General features: G+C 50.9%; 1 protein-coding gene across 1 annotated transcript in view; it reads left to right on the forward strand.

Annotated features, from left to right (window-relative positions):
* p4ha2 (procollagen-proline, 2-oxoglutarate 4-dioxygenase (proline 4-hydroxylase), alpha polypeptide 2) overlaps window positions 1-15629 on the forward strand; it is a gene marked incomplete at its 5' end in the record, with an annotated part of 21824 nt that extends 6195 nt beyond the window's left edge. The window contains 6 exon segments of the mRNA XM_080550903.1: window positions 1022-1075; window positions 1884-1943; window positions 2022-2087; window positions 3756-3824; window positions 8887-8983; window positions 15505-15629. Of these exon segments, the coding sequence (XP_080407029.1) occupies window positions 1022-1075; window positions 1884-1943; window positions 2022-2087; window positions 3756-3824; window positions 8887-8983; window positions 15505-15575 (417 nt within the window).
* Between the last annotated feature and the right edge of the window lie 1871 nt (window positions 15630-17500).

Consider the following 17500-nt stretch of genomic DNA (forward strand, 5'->3'; position numbering starts at 1 on the left):
TCCTTCTCTGTCCTGGTGGAGCCCTAACCCTGACCCCTGACCTTCCTTCTCTGTCCTGGTGGAGCCCTAACCCTGACCCCTGACCTTCCTTCTCTGTCCTGGTGGAGCCCTAACCCTGACCCCTGACCCCTGACCTTCCTTCTCTGTCCTGGTGGAGCCCTAACCCTGACCCCTGACCTTCCTTCTCTGTCCTGGTGGAGCCCTAACCCTGACCCCTGACCTTCCTTCTCTGTCCTGGTGGAGCCCTAACCCTGACCCCTGACCTTCCTTCTCTGTCCTGGTGGAGCCCTAACCCTGACCCCTGACCTTCCTTCTCTGTCCTGGTGGAGCCCTAACCCTGACCCCTGACCTTCCTTCTCTGTCCTGGTGGAGCCCTAACCCTGACCCCTGACCTTCCTTCTCTGTCCTGGTGGAGCCCTGACCCTGACCCCTGACCTTCCTTCTCTGTCCTGGTGGAGCCCTAACCCTGACCCCTGACCTTCCTTCTCTGTCCTGGTGGAGCCCTAACCCTGACCCCTGACCTTCCTTCTCTGTCCTGGTGGAGCCCTAACCCTGACCCCTGACCTTCCTTCTCTGTCCTGGTGGAGCCCTAACCCTGACCCCTGACCTTCCTTCTCTGTCCTGGTGGAGCCCTGACCCTGACCCCTGACCTTCCTTCTCTGTCCTGGTGGAGCCCTAACCCTGACCCCTGACCTTCCTTCTCTGTCCTGGTGGAGCCCTAACCCTGACCCCTGACCTTCCTTCTCTGTCCTGGTGGAGCCCTAACCCTGACCCCTGACCTTCCTTCTCTGTCCTGGTGGAGCCCTAACCCTGACCCCTGACCCCTGACCCCTGACCTTCCTTCTCTGTCCTGGTGGAGCCCTAACCCTGACCCCTGACCTTCCTTCTCTGTCCTGGTGGAGCCCTAACCCTGACCCCTGACCCCTGACCCCTGACCCCTGACCTTCCTTCTCTGTCCTGGTGGAGCCCTAACCCTGACCCCTGACCCCTGACCCCTGACCTTCCTTCTCTGTCCTGTCAGGTGGCGAACTACGGGGTCGGAGGTCAATACGAGCCTCACTACGACTTCTCCAGGGTAAGATAATGCCTCCACACCCTGACCCCTGACCCTGACCTGACCCCTGACCTTAACCCTGACCCTGACCCTAACCCTGACCCTGACCTGACCCATAACCTTAACCCTGACCCTGACCTGACCCTAACCCTGACCCCTGACCCTGACCTGACCCCTGACCTTAACCCTGACCCTAACCCTGACCCCTGACCTTAACCCTAACCCTGACCCCTGACCCTGACCTGACCCCTAACCTTAACCCTGACCCTAACCCTGACCTGATCTGCATTATTGACATTGTTGATTTGAAGTACAAGTCCCTATTCGGTTGTTAAGTCTGACGTCACTTTGTGACATTTAGCAATTTACGGGTCCAAATAAAAAAATCCCCGTACCAGTGTACTAGAGCGGTAGAATGACAGTTCAATCGTTTTTTAGACTGGTATCTATTCATACAACAAGGGACACAGCAGCACTTTCCTGTTTTCCCCATATTGTCAGCGTCTTTGAGCCTCGGAAAAGCGCTATACAAATATAATGAATTATTATTATTAATGCGGCATTTCGAAGACAGCGCCTCAGCCAACTTTGGACCCGGAAACACGTCACGACTTAACAACCGAATAACACTATAACCAGTTTGACCAATCAGCAATCACCATGAGCAGTTTGTACATTGTGATTGGTTCATTCCGCCACGACTTGGTGTGGGTGCAGTGGTGTGGCACCCCCTAGTGGTGTGGGTGCAGTGGTGTGGCGCCCCCTAGTGGGGGAACCCTGAACAGTGGCTCTTCTCAGTAACGGTTAAAGTGATGAACGTCTGTTGCAGCGGTCTGTCGACCCTACCCTCCAGGTCGATGGAAATAGATTTGCCACATTCCTCAGCTACGTAAGTACGTGTGTGTGTGTGTGTGTGTGTGAGAGTGTGTGTGTATGGTTTTCACTCTCAAATATTTTATCTTCATAGAAAGAGGAGCCAGATGCTTTCAAAACATTAGGCACTGGGAACCGTGTGGCTACTTTTTTAAATTACGTAAGTATGGCCACTTGACCAGCAGGGGGCAGCACCCTGAGGGGAGGAGCTGGATCTGATTGGTTGTTGTGTTCTAGTCTAGTTAGTCGGTCTAAGTCAGGGGAGGCTGGGGGAGGTAGAACACCAGGGGAGGCTGGGGGAGGTAGAACACCAGGGGAGGCTGGGGGAGGTAGAACACCAGGGGAGGCTGGGGGAGGTAGAACACCAGGGGAGGCTGGGGGAGGTAGAACACCAGGGGAGGCTGGGGGAGGTAGGTAGCCCAGTAACACGCATGTGAGGGAGTGTGTGTATGGTGTGTGTTTGTGTGTGTGTGTGTGTGTGTGTGTGTGTGTGTATGGTGTGTGTGTCTGTGTGTGTGTGTGTGTGTGTGTGTGTGTGTGTGTGTGTAGGGTAGGGTAGGCATTCCTCTGTTGTCCTGGGAGACTCTGTTTGTGATAATGTTGACATCACATGTGGGGTCCCTCAGGGGTCTATTCTGGGTCCCTTGCTCTTCTCCCTGTACATGATCCAATTAGGTGGAATCATCAGAAAACATGGTGTACATTTCCATAGTTATGCTGATGATACTCAGCTGTACAATTCACATGCACTCAGCTCGCTGGAGAATTGTCGACATATAAAACTTTGGATGTCCAACAATTTTCTACAACTAAATCAGGACAAAACTGAGATTATTGTCATTGGACCCAAACCACAAAAAGACAAATTGTCGAATACGATGGGAACTGTGCTTTCAAACTGCAAACATGAAGCTAAGAATTTAGGTGTGATTATAGATTCTGACTTAAGCTTTGAGCCTCACATCAAATCTATCACTAGAAAAGCTTTTTATCATCTACGGAATATTGCAAAAGTTAGACATCCTCTCTGGCAAGCTGATGCAGAAGTGTTAATGCATTGCTTTTGTTATTACACATTTGGACTATTGTAACAGTCTCCTTTCTGGTCTTCAGAAGAAAGCTATTGGCCAGCTGCAATTAGTCCAAAATGCAGCAGCGAGAGTTTTAACCGAAACAAGCAGACAAGGTCATATAACTCCTATGTTAGAGACTCTACACTGGCTTCCTGTTAAGTTCAGAATAGATTTCAAGATCCTTCTGCTTGTTTATAAAGCTCTCACTGGCACAGCACCAGAATATCTGAAAGATGCTGGCTTTCTCTGTGTACCACATGTACAAAAGAAGAGGTTTGGTGAGGCTGCATTCTCATGTTATGCTCCAGATTGTGTCTCACGGCCAGTTTACATTAGGGATGCAACCTCAGCACATATGTTCAAGTCAAGACTAAAAACCCATCTTTTTAATATTGCCTTTAAATGACTAAATAATTAAATGAAGATTATATAATGATTAAATCACTTTGAGCTGCAATGCTTGCAGGAAAGGTGCTATACAAATAAAAGTTATTATTATTATTATTATTATTATTATTATTATTATTATTAGTGTGTGTGTGTGTGTGTGTGTGTGTGTGTGTGTGTATGGTGTGTGTGTGTCTGTGTGTCTCACCAGTGTGTGTGTGTGTGTGTGTGTGTATCTCACCAGTGTGTGTGTGTGTGTGTGTGTGTGTGTGTCTCACCAGTGTGTGTGTGTGTGTGTGTGTGTGTGTGTGTGTATCTCACTAGTGTGTTTGTGTGTGTGTGTGTGTGTGTGTGTGTGTGTGTTACAGATGAGTGACGTCCCCGCGGGTGGAGCCACGGTGTTTCCTGACATCGGAGCTGTTATCTGGCCTAGGAAGGTACACACACACACACACACACACACACACACACACACACACACACACACACACACACATTTTCTCAAAGAAAATAATGTCATGGAGGAATTTCAATCAGGTTTTAGAACATATCACAGCACTGAAACTGCTCTTACTAAAATAGTGAGTGATCTCAGACTAAACTCTGATGCAAATAAGGTCTCAATTCTCGTCCTATTAGATCTAAGTGCAGCGTTCGATACGATCGACCATGATATCCTAATCAATCGTCTTGAAGAGTTAGTTGGTCTTTCTGGCAGCGTGTTAAATTGGTTCAGAACATACATTACAGGGAGAAAGTGCTATGTCAAGCTTGGAGATCATGTGTCTGAGAAATATGACAGCGACTTCGGAGTCGCACAAGGGAGCTGCCTCGGTCCACTACTATTCTCACTATACATGTTACCACTCGGGGACATCATTAGAGAGCACAACGTATGTTTCCACAGCTATGCCGATGACACGCAACTGTACATTTCTGCTGAACCAAATGATACTTCAGCTATAGACTCCATTACGAACTGTCTTCTAGCAATAAATAAATGGATGAGCAATAACTTCCTGTAGCTAAACGAGGACAAAACTGAAGTCCTACTGATCGGCCCTAAAGCAAAGAGAGATATGCTGTTTAATAATCTGGGGAAACTGACATCATGGATTAAACCTGAGGTTACAAGTCTAGGGGCCGGTTTCACAGACAAGGCTTAAGCCTAATCCTAGACTAAAAAACATCTTCAATGGAGATTTTACATTGAAAGTGTGATTTAGTCCAGGACTAGGCTTAAGCCTTGTCTCTGAAACCGGCCCTAGGTGTTATTTTCGACTCAGACCTAAGCTTCAAGTCCCATATTAACAAGGTGACGAAAACATCATTCTTTCACCTTAGTAACATTGCTAAAGTAAGACCACTTATAAACCAAAAAGATGCTGAAAAACTGATTCATGCCTTTGTCTCAAGCCGGCTCGATTACTGTAACGCACTTTTTACTGGCCTTCCTAAAAAAACTACTGCAAGACTTCAGCTCATTCAAAACTCTGCAGCTCGACTTCTAACTAGAACCAAGAGGAGAGAACACATTACACCGGTCCTAGCTACTCTGCACTGGCTGCCAGTAACATGTAGGGTTGATTTTAAGGTCCTCCTCCTTATATACAAAGCCCTTAATGGGCGAGGCCCAAAGTACATTGCTAATTCCCTTGCCAATTATGTGCCCTCAAGAACACTAAGATCATCTATCGCAGGTTTATTAGAGGTTCCCAGCAACAGTCAGAAGAAGATCGGGAGCGCAGCCTTTGCCAACTATGCCCCAAAGCTTTGGAACACATTACCTTTAGAGATCAGGGAAGCCAGCTCACTACATATTTTTAAAAGAAAGCTAAAAACGCACTTCTTCAATACAGCCTTCAACTAGCTCATCTGCACCTGCCTACTGCTCATTTGCCAGCTACGGCACTTTAAATGCCCTTTTTTAAATTAATTCTTATTGTATTTTCTTTACCTTTTCTTTTTACTGTTTCCCCCTGCTCTTATATTCACGTACACAGACTGACTAGTTGAAAGAGGTGTGCAAAAGAAAGAAACTGCAATGTTGATACTGAGTAGTTGGATTTTTGGTGCAAGGTCTTGCAGAGACTGAGAACGTACACAGAGACTGGGAACGTACACAGAGACTGAGAACGTACACAGAGACTGAGAATGTACGCAGAGACTGAGGACGTACACAGAGACTGAGAACCTACACAGAGACTGAGAACGTACACAGGGACTGAGAACGTACACAGAGACTGAGAACGTACACAGAGACTGAGAACGTACACAGAGACTGAGGACGTACACAGAGACTGAGAACGTACACAGAGACTGAGAACGTACACAGAGACTGAGAACGTCCACAGAGACTGAGAACGTCCACAGAGACTGAGAATGTACACAGAGACTGAGAACGTACACAGAGACTGAGAACGGACACAGAGACTGAGAACATACACAGAGTAGGGTTTCCGTTAACCGGTAATTACCGGTCTTTGTCCGGTAAAATGTGTTGAAGTCCGACAAATTGAAATCTCTTCGGTCATAATGTCCGGTGAAAATAATTCCCTCTAAGCACAATTTGAATACAATTCGCTAAAGTTCACATTCTGATTCCTTCTATATTTAAAAAAGACGAATATATAGGGTATATATTTCTTTTATTATGATATGATTTGACGCTGATGATGACTCCTAATGCGAAACAGCGGTGGCAGGGTTGCCAGATGGGATTGACAATACAGCCTAACCAGTCTATTACCGCTAAACCCAGTAGCCCATTCGGCGATAACCCGGCCCATCTGGCAACCCTGCGCAGCGGGCCACCATAATAATAACTTGTATTTGTATAGGCTAGCCGCGCTAGCGCTTTTAACCTGCAAACGTTGCAGCTCAAAGTGCACCATAGCGAGCAAGAGGTACACATGGCAAGACAAAGTAAGCTTAACAATGACTTCATGAAACCAAGCTACAATGAGTCTGAGGAGAAGTCTGACTGTAAAGAGATGGAGGCGGCTCGACGGTTCCGAGTTGAATGGAAAGAAACTTTCCCCTGGCTGCGTTTAGATGGGGAAGGAAAATGTTCTGCTCACCGTGCAAAAAATCGGGGAGGAATAACGGATTCACGAGAGGAGCAACGAATATGAGAATGTCTCACTGATCACAGGCGGTGCAGTGAGCACATATCGGCGGTCAGGCCACTGTGAGCAGGCTAATGAAACGGCTAACAATAAGCTGCACTCTCAGCTACAAGTTGCATTTCATGGCAAAAAATGGCATCGCATGTCATCAGTATGTGGGACTGACTGAGCTACTGAAAGCAGTTAAGGCTCCAGATTGTGTCTTGAGTGAGGGCACCGCCACAGCGACTCTGTTGACATTGTGGCGCGCGTTCAGCGCTGGACATGGCATAGCGCGCATGCGAATCATGAAAGCCTATATTATATATATTATATAGCTCGCATCTAATCGTATCGGATGAGAAATAGACATTAAACGGCATATATAGGCTACACAACAGCTAATCACCGCGACAAACAGCTATATTATATTTGAATATGATGACCGGAATATCTCACGTTTGTCCGGTAAATTGAAATCTTCCCGGACACGTTGACCGGCACAATTTTTTTCTAACGGAAACCCTGACACAGAGACTGACAACGTCCACAGAGACTGAGAACGTACGCAGAGACTGAGAACGTACACAGAGACTGAGAACGTACACAGAGACTGAGAACGTACACAGAGACTGAGAACATACACAGAGACTGAGAACGTACACAGAGACTGAGAACGTACACAGAGACTGAGAACGTACACAGAGACTGAGGACGTCCACAGAGACTGAGAATGTACACAGAGACTGAGAACATACACAGAGACTGAGAACGTACACAGAGACTGAGAATGTACACAGAGACTGAGAACGTACACATAGACTGAGAACGTACACAGAGACTGAGAACGTACGCAGAGACTGAGAACGTACACAGAGACTGAGAACGTACACAGAGACTGAGAACGTACACAGAGACTGAGAACGTACACAGAGACTGAGAACGTACACAGAGACTGAGAACGTCCACAGAGACTGAGAACGTCCACAGAGACTGAGAACGTCCACAGAGACTGAGAACGTCCACAGAGACTGAGAACGTACACAGAGACTGAGAACGTACACAGAGACTGAGAACGTACACAGAGACTGAGAACATACACAGAGACTGAGAACGTCCACAGAGACTGAGAACGTACACAGAGACTGAGAACGTCTGAGAACGTACACAGAGACTGAGAACGTACACAGAGACTGAGAACGTACACAGAGACTGAGAACGTACACAGAGACTGAGAACGTACACAGAGACTGAGGACGTACACAGAGACTGAGACAGACCTTTTCCAAAAAACTGTTTGTGGTGCTGGTGGAAAGCCAGTGGGAAGTACAGAAAGACTGTGTAAGGAGATGAAAGGGATATGGAAAGTTAGATCTTTACCTTTTCTTTTTACTGTTTTCCCCTGCTTTTATAGTCATTCTATGCATGTATATGTTTTTATATATGTTTTTATATTCACTTTATGTTCTTATTCCTGTTGTAAAGCACTTTGAGCTGCATTTCTTGTATGAAAGGTGCTATATAAATAAAGCTTTACCTACTTACTTACACACCATACACACATGATTTAGGTTTAAATATGTTCAGGCCTGTTTGACTTTTCTCTCTCTCTCTCTCCCCCTCTGTGCGTGTGCCTATGGTGTGTGTGTGTGTGTGTGTGTGTGTGTGTGTGTGTGTGTGTGTGTGTGTGTGTGTGTATGGTGTGTGTGTGTATGGTGTGTGTGTGTGTGTGTGTGTATGTGGTGTGTGTGTGTGTGTGTGTGTGTGTGTGTGTGTGTGTGTGTATGGTGTGTGTGTGTGTGTGTGTATGGTGTGTGTGTGTGTGTGTGTGTATGGTGTGTCCATGTGTGTGTGTGTGTGTGTGTGTGTGTGTGTATGGTGTGTGTGTGTGTGTATGGTGTGTGTGTGTGTATGGTGTGTGTGTGTGTATGGTGTGTGTGTGTGTATGGTGTGTGTGTGTGTGTGTATGGTGTGTGTGTGTGTGTGTATGGTGTGTGTGTGTGTATGGTGTGTGTGTGTGTGGTGTGTGTGTGTATGGTGTGTGTGTGTGTGTGTATGGTGTGTGTATGGTGTGTGTGTATGGTGTGTGTGTGTGTGTGTGTGTATGGTGTGTGTGTGTATGGTGTGTGTGTGTGTGTGTGTGTGTGGGTGTGTATGGTGTGTGTGTGTGTGTATGGTGTGTGTGTGTGTGTGTGTGTGTGTATGGTGTGTGTGTGTGTGTGTGTGTATGGTGTGTGTGTGTGTATGGTGTATGGTGTGTGTGTGTGTGTATGGTGTGTGTGTGTGTATGGTGTGTGTGTGTGTGTGTGTGTATGGTGTGGTGTGTGTGTGTGTATGGTGTGGTGTGTGTGTGTGTGTGTGTGTGTGTGTGTGTGTGTGTGTGTGTGTGTAGGGCACGGGGGTGTTCTGGTATAATCTGTTCCGGAGCGGCAGCGGAGACTACAGGACGCGCCACGCTGCCTGCCCGGTCCTGGTGGGGTCAAAATGGGGTCAGTCAACCTCCTACCTACCACCTACCTACCCCTACCTACCCCCTACCTACCCCTACCTACCACCTACCTACCCCTAACTACCCCTACCTACCCCTACCTACCTCTACCTACCACCTACCTACCCCTACCTACCCCTACCTACCCCTACCTACCCCTACCTACCCCTACCTACCCCTACCTACCACCTACCTACCTCTACCTACCTCTACCTACCCCTACCTACCTCTACCTACCCCTACCTACCCCTACCTACCCCTACCTACCCCTACCTACCCCTACCTACCCCTACCTACCCCTACCTACCCCTACCTACCCCTACCTACCCCTACCTACCCCTACCTACCCCTACCTACCCCTACCTACCCCTACCTACCCCTACCTACCCCTACCTACCCCTACCTACCCCTACCTACCCCTAACTACCCCTACCTACCCCTACCTACCCCTACCTACCTCTACCTACCCCTACCTACCCCTACCTACCCCTACCTACCCCTACCTACCCCTACCTACCCCTACCTACCTCTACCTACCCCTACCTACCCCTACCTACCTCTACCTACCCCTACCTACCCCTACCTACCACCTACCTACCCCTAACTACCCCTACCTACCCCTACCTACCACCTACCTACCACCTAACTACCCCTACCTACCCCTACCTACCTCTACCTACCTCTACCTACCACCTACCTACCCCTAACTACCCCTACCTACCACCTACCTACCCCTAACTACCCCTACCTACCCCTACCTACCTCTACCTACCTCTACCTACCACCTACCTACCCCTAACTACCCCTACCTACCACCTACCTACCTCTACCTACCCCTACCTACCCCTACCTACCTCTACCTACCCCTACCTACCCCTACCTACCCCTACCTACCCCTACCTACCCCTACCTACCTCTACCTACCCCTACCTACCACCTACCTACCCCTACCTACCTCTACCTACCTCTACCTACCCCTACCTACCCCTACCTACCCCTACCTACCCCTACCTACCCCTACCTACCTCTACCTACCTCTACCTACCACCTACCTACCCCTACCTACCCCTACCTACCTCTACCTACCCCTACCTACCCCTACCTACCCCTACCTACCCCTAACTACCTCTACCTACCCCTACCTACCCCTACCTACCTCTACCTACCCCTACCTACCCCTACCTACCCCTACCTACCTCTACCTACCCCTACCTACCACCTACCTACCACCTACCTACCCCTACCTACCCCTACCTACCCCTAACTACCCCTACCTACCCCTACCTACCCCTACCTACCCCTACCTACCCCTACCTACCCCTACCTACCCCTACCTACCACCTACCTACCCCTACCTACCCCTACCTACCCCTACCTACCCCTACCTACCCCTACCTACCCCTACCTACCCCTACCTACCCCTACCTACCCCTACCTACCACCTACCTACCCCTACCTACCCCTACCTACCCCTACCTACCCCTACCTACCACCTACCTACCCCTACCTACCCCTACCTACCCCTACCTACCTCTACCTACCCCTACCTACCCCTAACTACCCCTACCTACCCCTACCTACCTCTACCTACCTCTACCTACCCCTACCTACCCCTAACTACCCCTACCTACCCCTACCGACCCTGTCACAGCCCCCGACCCAGCCCCCGACCCAGCCCCCGACCCAGCCCCCGACCCTGTCACCCCCCCCATCCCCCTGTCACCCCCCACAGCCCCCGAACCTCTCCTCCCCTCTCCAATGTACCGCACCCCTGGCAACAGTAGCCCCCACTCCCCCTGACACCCCAGCAGCACCCCAGCAGCAACTGCCTCCCCTTACCAACACCAGGAGCCAGGGAGCATGCTTCACACCTGGAGACACCGGTACTCACAGCTTTATAACATCTGAGCAGGTGAGAAGGCAGCTTTCCAGGGTGAATGTGAACAAGTCCAGAGGTCCAGACAACATCAACCCCAGGGTTCTGAAGGTGTGTGCTGGAGAGCTGGCGGACACATTCCAACATCTCTTCAGTCTATCTCTAAGACTGAGGAGGGTGCCACAGCTCTGGAAGACCTCTTGCATCGTCCCAGTGCCAAAGAAGGGACGGCCCAGCACCCCAAACGACTACAGACCTGTCGCCCTGACACCACAGGTCATGAAGATCCTGGAGAGGCTAGTGCTGCAACACCTTAAGCCCCAGGTGAAGGACTTCCTGGACCCCCGGCAGTTTGCATACCAGGAGAGCATGGGGGTGGAGGACGCCATCATTTACATGCTGCACAGGGCCTACACACACCTGGAGAGGCCACAGAGCATGGTGAGGACCATGTTCTTCGACTTCTCCAGTGCATTTAACACTATCAAGCCATCACTGCTGGCTGACAAACTAGCAGTGATGTGTGTGGAGGACTCCCTGACGGCCTGGATCCACAACTACCTCACAGACAGGCGTCAGTATGTGAGACTGCAGGGCTGTCAGTCTGAGGTGGTGGTGTGCAACACCGGTGCCCCCCAGGGAACTGTTCTGTCACCCTTTCTCTTCACCCTCTATACCTCCGACTTCCAGTTTAGCTCCGACCAGTGCCACCTGCAGAAGTTTTCGGATGACTCCTCTATCGTCGGTTACATCACAGACGACAGGGATGAGGAGTACAGGGCCCTGGTGGAGAGCTTCGTGCAGTGGTGCGACACCAACTACCTTTTGCTTAACACCAGCAAAACAAAGGAGTTGGTGGTGGATTTTAGGAGGAAGAGAAGGACCCCAGCCCCCATCACCATCAAGGGGGTGGAAGTCGAGAGGGTGGACTCCTACAGGTACCTGGGAGTACAAATTAATAACAAACTGGACTGGACTGACAACACCGAGGCTCTTCTCAGGAAAGGGCAGAGCAGACTGTTTTTCCTGAGAAGGCTGAGGTCTTTCGGTGTCTGCAACAAGCTGCTGCAAATGTTTTACCAGTCGGTGGTTGCCAGCGTTCTGTTCTTCGCCGTGGCCTGCTGGGGTGGAAACATCTGTGCCAGGGATGCTGCGAAGCTAAACAAACTGGTGAAGAAGGCCAGCTCTGTGGTGGGGACCGGGCTGGACAGCCTAGAGGTGGTGGCAGAACAGAGGATGGGGAAAAAACTGGCGGCCATGCTGGCCAATCCCTCCCACCCGATGTACTGCGAGCTGGCAGGGATGAGGAGCAAGTTCAGCCACAGATTTGTTCTCCCCCGTCAAAGTACAAAAAGATTTGGACAGTCCTTTATTCCAGCTGCACTCCGACTCTACAACCAGGCCCTGCAGGGTGGGGGAGACCTGGAGATGGAACTTTTGGAACTTTTTACTTATTGAGCCTGCACTGTTTTATGTTTTTTATTGAATGTTTTTCTGTTTTCTGTACTGAATGTTTTCTGCCCTAACTGAGCTGTTTGACAACAAAATTTCCCCATTGGGGACAATAAAGGTTTTCAATCAATCAATCAATCAAACCTACCCCTACCTACCCCTACCTACCCCTACCTACCTCTACCTACCCCTACCTACCACCTACCTACCCCTACCTACCCCTACCTACCCCTACCTACCCCTACCTACCCCTACCTACCTCTACCTACCCCTACCTACCACTACCTACCCCTACCTACCCCTAACTACCCCTACCTACCCCTACCTACCCCTACCTACCCCTACCTACCCCTACCTACCCCTACCTACCCCTACCTACCTCTACCTACCCCTACCTACCACTACCTACCACTACCTACCTCTACCTACCCCTACCTACCCCTAACTACCCCTACCTACCTCTACCTACCCCTACCTACCCCTACCTACCACCTACCTACCCCTACCTACCCCTACCTACCCCTACCTACCACCTACCTACCCCTACCTACCCCTACCTACCACCTACCTACCCCTAACTACCCCTACCTACCCCTACCTACCCCTACCTACCACCTACCTACCCCTACCTACCCCTACCTACCACCTACCTACCCCTACCTACCACCTACCTACCCCTACCTACCCCTACCTACCACCTACCTACCCCTACCTACCTCTAACCTACCCCTACCTACCCCTACCTACCTCTACCTACCTCTACCTACCCCTACCTACCTCTACCTACCCCTACCTACCTCTACCTACCCCTACCTACCCCTACCTACCTCTACCTACCCCTACCTACCTCTACCTACCCCTACCTACCCCTACCTACCCCTACCTACCCCTACCTACCCCTACCTACCCCTACCTACCTCTACCTACCCCTACCTACCCCTACCTACCTCTACCTACCCCTACCTACCCCTACCTACCCCTACCTACCCCTACCTACCCCTACCTACCCCTAACTACCCCTACCTACCCCTACCTACCTCTACCTACCCCTACCTACCCCTAACTACCCCTACCTACCCCTAACTACCCCTACCTACCCCTACCTACCCCTACCTACCCCTACCTACCCCTAACTACCCCTAACTACCCCTACCTACCTCTACCTACCACCTACCTACCCCTACCTACCCCTAACTACCCCTAACTACCCCTACCTACCCCTACCTACCTCTACCTACCTCTACCTACCCCTACCTACCTCTACCTACCTCTACCTACCTCTACCTACCCCTACCTACCTCTACCTACCCCTAACTACCCCCTACCTACCCCTACCTACCCCTACCTACCCCTACCTACCCCTACCTACCCCTACCTACCCCTACCTACCCCTACCTACCCCTACCTACCTCTACCTACCCCTACCTACCGCTAACTACCCCTACCTACCCCTACCTACCTCTACCTACCCCTACCTACCCCTACCTACCTCTATCTACCCCTACCTACCTCTACCTACCCCTACCTACCTCTACCTACCCCTACCTACCCCTACCTACCACCTACCTACCCCTACCTACCCCTACCTACCTCTACCTACCCCTACCTACCCCTACCTACCTCTACCTACCACCTACCTACCCCTACCTACCCCTACCTACCTCTACCTACCCCTACCTACCTCTACCTACCCCTAACTACCACCTACCTACCCCTACCTACCCCTACCTACCCCTACCTACCTCTACCTACCCCTACCTACCACCTACCTACCCCTACCTACCACCTACCTACCCCTACCTACCTCTACCTACCCCTACCTACCTCTACCTACCCCTAACTACCTCTACCTACCCCTACCTACCCCTACCTACCCCTACCTACCCCTACCTACCCCTACCTACCCCTAACTACCACCTACCTACCCCTACCTACCTCTACCTACCCCTACCTACCCCTACCTACCCCTACCTACCTCTACCTACCCCTACCTACCCCTACCTACCCCTACCTACCCCTACCTACCCCTACCTACCCCTACCTACCCCTACCTACCTCTACCTACCCCTACCTACCCCTACCTACCCCTACCTACCACCTACCTACCCCTACCTACCCCTAACTACCCCTAACTACCCCTACCTACCCCTACCTACCCCTACCTACCCCTACCTACCCCTACCTACCCCTACCTACCCCTACCTACCTCTAACTACCACCTACCTACCCCTACCTACCCCTACCTACCTCTACCTACCACCTACCTACCCCTACCTACCCCTACCTACCCCTACCTAGTCAACCTCCTACCCCTCCTCCTCCTCTTCTTCCTCCTCTCCTCTCCTCTCCTCCCCTCTCCTCTCCTCTCCTCCCCTCCCCTCTCCTCTCCTCCCCTCTCCTCTCCTCCTCTCCTCCTCTCCTCCTCCTCTTCCTCCTCCTCTTCCTCCTCCTCCTCTCCTCTTCTTCCTCCTCCCCCTCCTCCTCCTCTTCCTCCTCCTCTTCCTCCTCCTCCTCCTCCTCCTCCTCTCCTCCTCTTCCTCCTCCTCCTCCTCTCCTCCTCCTCCCCCTCCTCCTCCTCCTCCCCTCCTCCTCCTCCTCCTCCTCCTCTTCCTTCTCCTCTTCCTCCTCCTCCTCTCCTCCTCCTCCTCCTCCTCCCCCTCCTCCTCCTCCTCCTCCTCTTCCTCCTCCTCCTCCTCCTCCCCTCCTCCTCCTCCTCCTCTTCCTCCTCCTCCTCTCCTCCTCCTCCCCCTCCTCCTCCTCCTCCCCCTCCTCCTCCCCCTCCTCCTCTTCCTCCTCCTCCTCCTCCTCCTCCCCCCCCTCCTCCTCCTCCTCCTCCTCCTCCTCCTCCCCCTCCTCCTCTTCCTCCTCCTCCTCCTCCTCTTCCTCCTCCTCCTCTCCTCCTCCTCCTCCTCCTCTCCTCCTCCTCCTCCTCCTCTCCTCCTCCTCCTCCTCTCCTCCTCCTCCTCCTCTCCTCCTCCTCTCCTCCTCCTCCTCTTCCTCCTCCTCCTCTTCCTCCTCCTCTCCTCCTCCTCCTCCTCCTCGTGGACTGGTGTGTTTCACCTGCGTGTGTTTGGCACAAACATCTGTGTGTGTACTGACGTGTTGCTTCCCTCTGTGTGTGTGTGTGTGTGTGTATGGTGTGTGTGTCTGTGTGTGTGTGTGTGTGTGTCTGTGTGTGTGTCTGTGTGTGTTAGTGTCTAACAAGTGGATCCATGAGCGCGGCCAGGAGTTCAGGATGCCCTGCGGCCTCCGAGAGCTGGAGTGACCTCTGACCCCGGGACTACACACACACACACACACACACACACACACACACACACACACACACACTCTGTAGTGTCTTTATTTATCATGTTGTTTTCTTTCTAAATGTCAGAATGGGTTGAAGCAGCAAAACAAACACACCTTCTTAAGTTATTATTATTACTGTGTTATTACTGTGTTATTACTGTGTTATTACTGTGTTATTACTGTGTTCTTACTGTGTGATTACTGTGTTATTACTGTGTTCTTACTGTGTTCTTACTGTGTTATTACTGTGTGACTGGAACCTTCTAACAATAAACATGTTTTATTACCACAGCGACCTCCCTCGCCTCCCCGTCTGCACACAAACAGCTGCTAGTAGCTAGCGCTAAAAAGGAATTTCTAAGTTATATGAGCTCGTCTGCTTGTTTTGGTTAAAACTCTCGCTGCTGCATTTTGAATGAATTAATGGTCTTTTATTGTCATTGATATAGTACAGGTACCAAACAACGAAATTTGGGAGGGGTGGCTCCCCTGGTGCTAGGAAAGAAAAAAAAACTAAAAAGACAAGAAGGGAAAGGAGCTGGTTTACATAAATAAAGGCTATGTACACTATCCACTATACTATACTATACTATACTGTACAGATAAAACACTGTGCTGTACTCTATGCTATGCTATACCTATTCTAACATTTCCTATTTCTCTGCAACCTTATGTACCCTAGGGTTGTCATATTGCACATAGTGTTATTGCACATTCATTTAAAGTGTCGCAGTTTGCAGGCTTGAAATGTACACATTTGTGCCTCAGCACTAACACCTCCAAACTCCGCGACCACATCCCAGTCGCCGGCGCTGAGCCCCTCGGGATGGACTTGCCAAGGCTATCCTGGGTGAGGCTCAATCGTCTCCGGACCGGCGTCGGGCGTTTCCGCTCATCAATGCACAGATGGGGCTTGGCCCCAAATGCGTCGTGCGAGTGTAGCGCAGAGGACCAAACCGCAGACCATATTATCCTGGATTGCCCGGTGTACCACCCACCCAACGGGATGCATGGTCTGTCGGTATTAGATGACGAGACGATGACGTGGCTTCTGGAGGGGTGTCCAGAAATATAGCCCGGGTGAGCCCCTCAACCAGGTCTCGGGGTGGTAAAAGGGTAGCCCCTCGGCCCCGAGCCTGGTGGAGTGGAGAGGAAAAACAACTACCCATACGCCGAAGAAGAAGACTACACCTGATTTTTCAATCCAGCAGCTGCCATCAATCCGTCCAGACTGTCCAGGGCCCAGAACCTAGGTCTTTGCTGTGTTCAGGGCCTGGATGGCCCTGGGGTAGAAGCTGAGCTTCAGTCTGTTTGTCCTTGTGAACATGGTCCTGTACCGCCTGTTCGAGGGCAGCCGAGCAAAGTGTTCGTACCCAGGGTGGGATGGGTCTCTGGAGATCTTGGAGGCCTTCCTGAGGCAGCGTGTGTTGTACAGCTCTTCCAGAGAGGGGAGGGGGGCGCCGGTGATCTTCTGGGCTGTTCTCACGACTCTCTGTAGCGCATTCCTCTCTGCGGCTGTGCAGCTGGAGAACCAGTTGCAGATGCCGTAGGTGAGGATGCTCTCCACTGCGCAGCGGTAGAAGGCCACCAGTATCTCCTGTCTGGTGTGGTCCTTCCTGAGGACTCTTTTTGGACTAATTGCATTTTGGACTAATTGCAGCTGGCCAATAGCTTTCTGAGAGAAGAGCAGAAAGGAGACTGTTACAATAGAAGAGCAGAAAGATACAGATACCAGTATGCAGCAAGCTAAGCCAAGCTAAGCTAAGCTGCTAAGCTGTGTCTACTGTCATACATAGACCACCCTGGGGGTGATAGAGACACCATTCAAATGGTTTTGGATTCCCTGTCCTCTCGTCTATCCGGGGGCGTTGGAATTGTTCTCCTAACCGGGAAGTTATG

Source organism: Nansenia antarctica (genome assembly GCF_963989245.1).
Source record: "Nansenia antarctica genome assembly, contig: SCAFFOLD_202, whole genome shotgun sequence".
Classification (NCBI taxonomy): Eukaryota; Metazoa; Chordata; class Actinopteri; order Argentiniformes; family Microstomatidae; genus Nansenia; species Nansenia antarctica.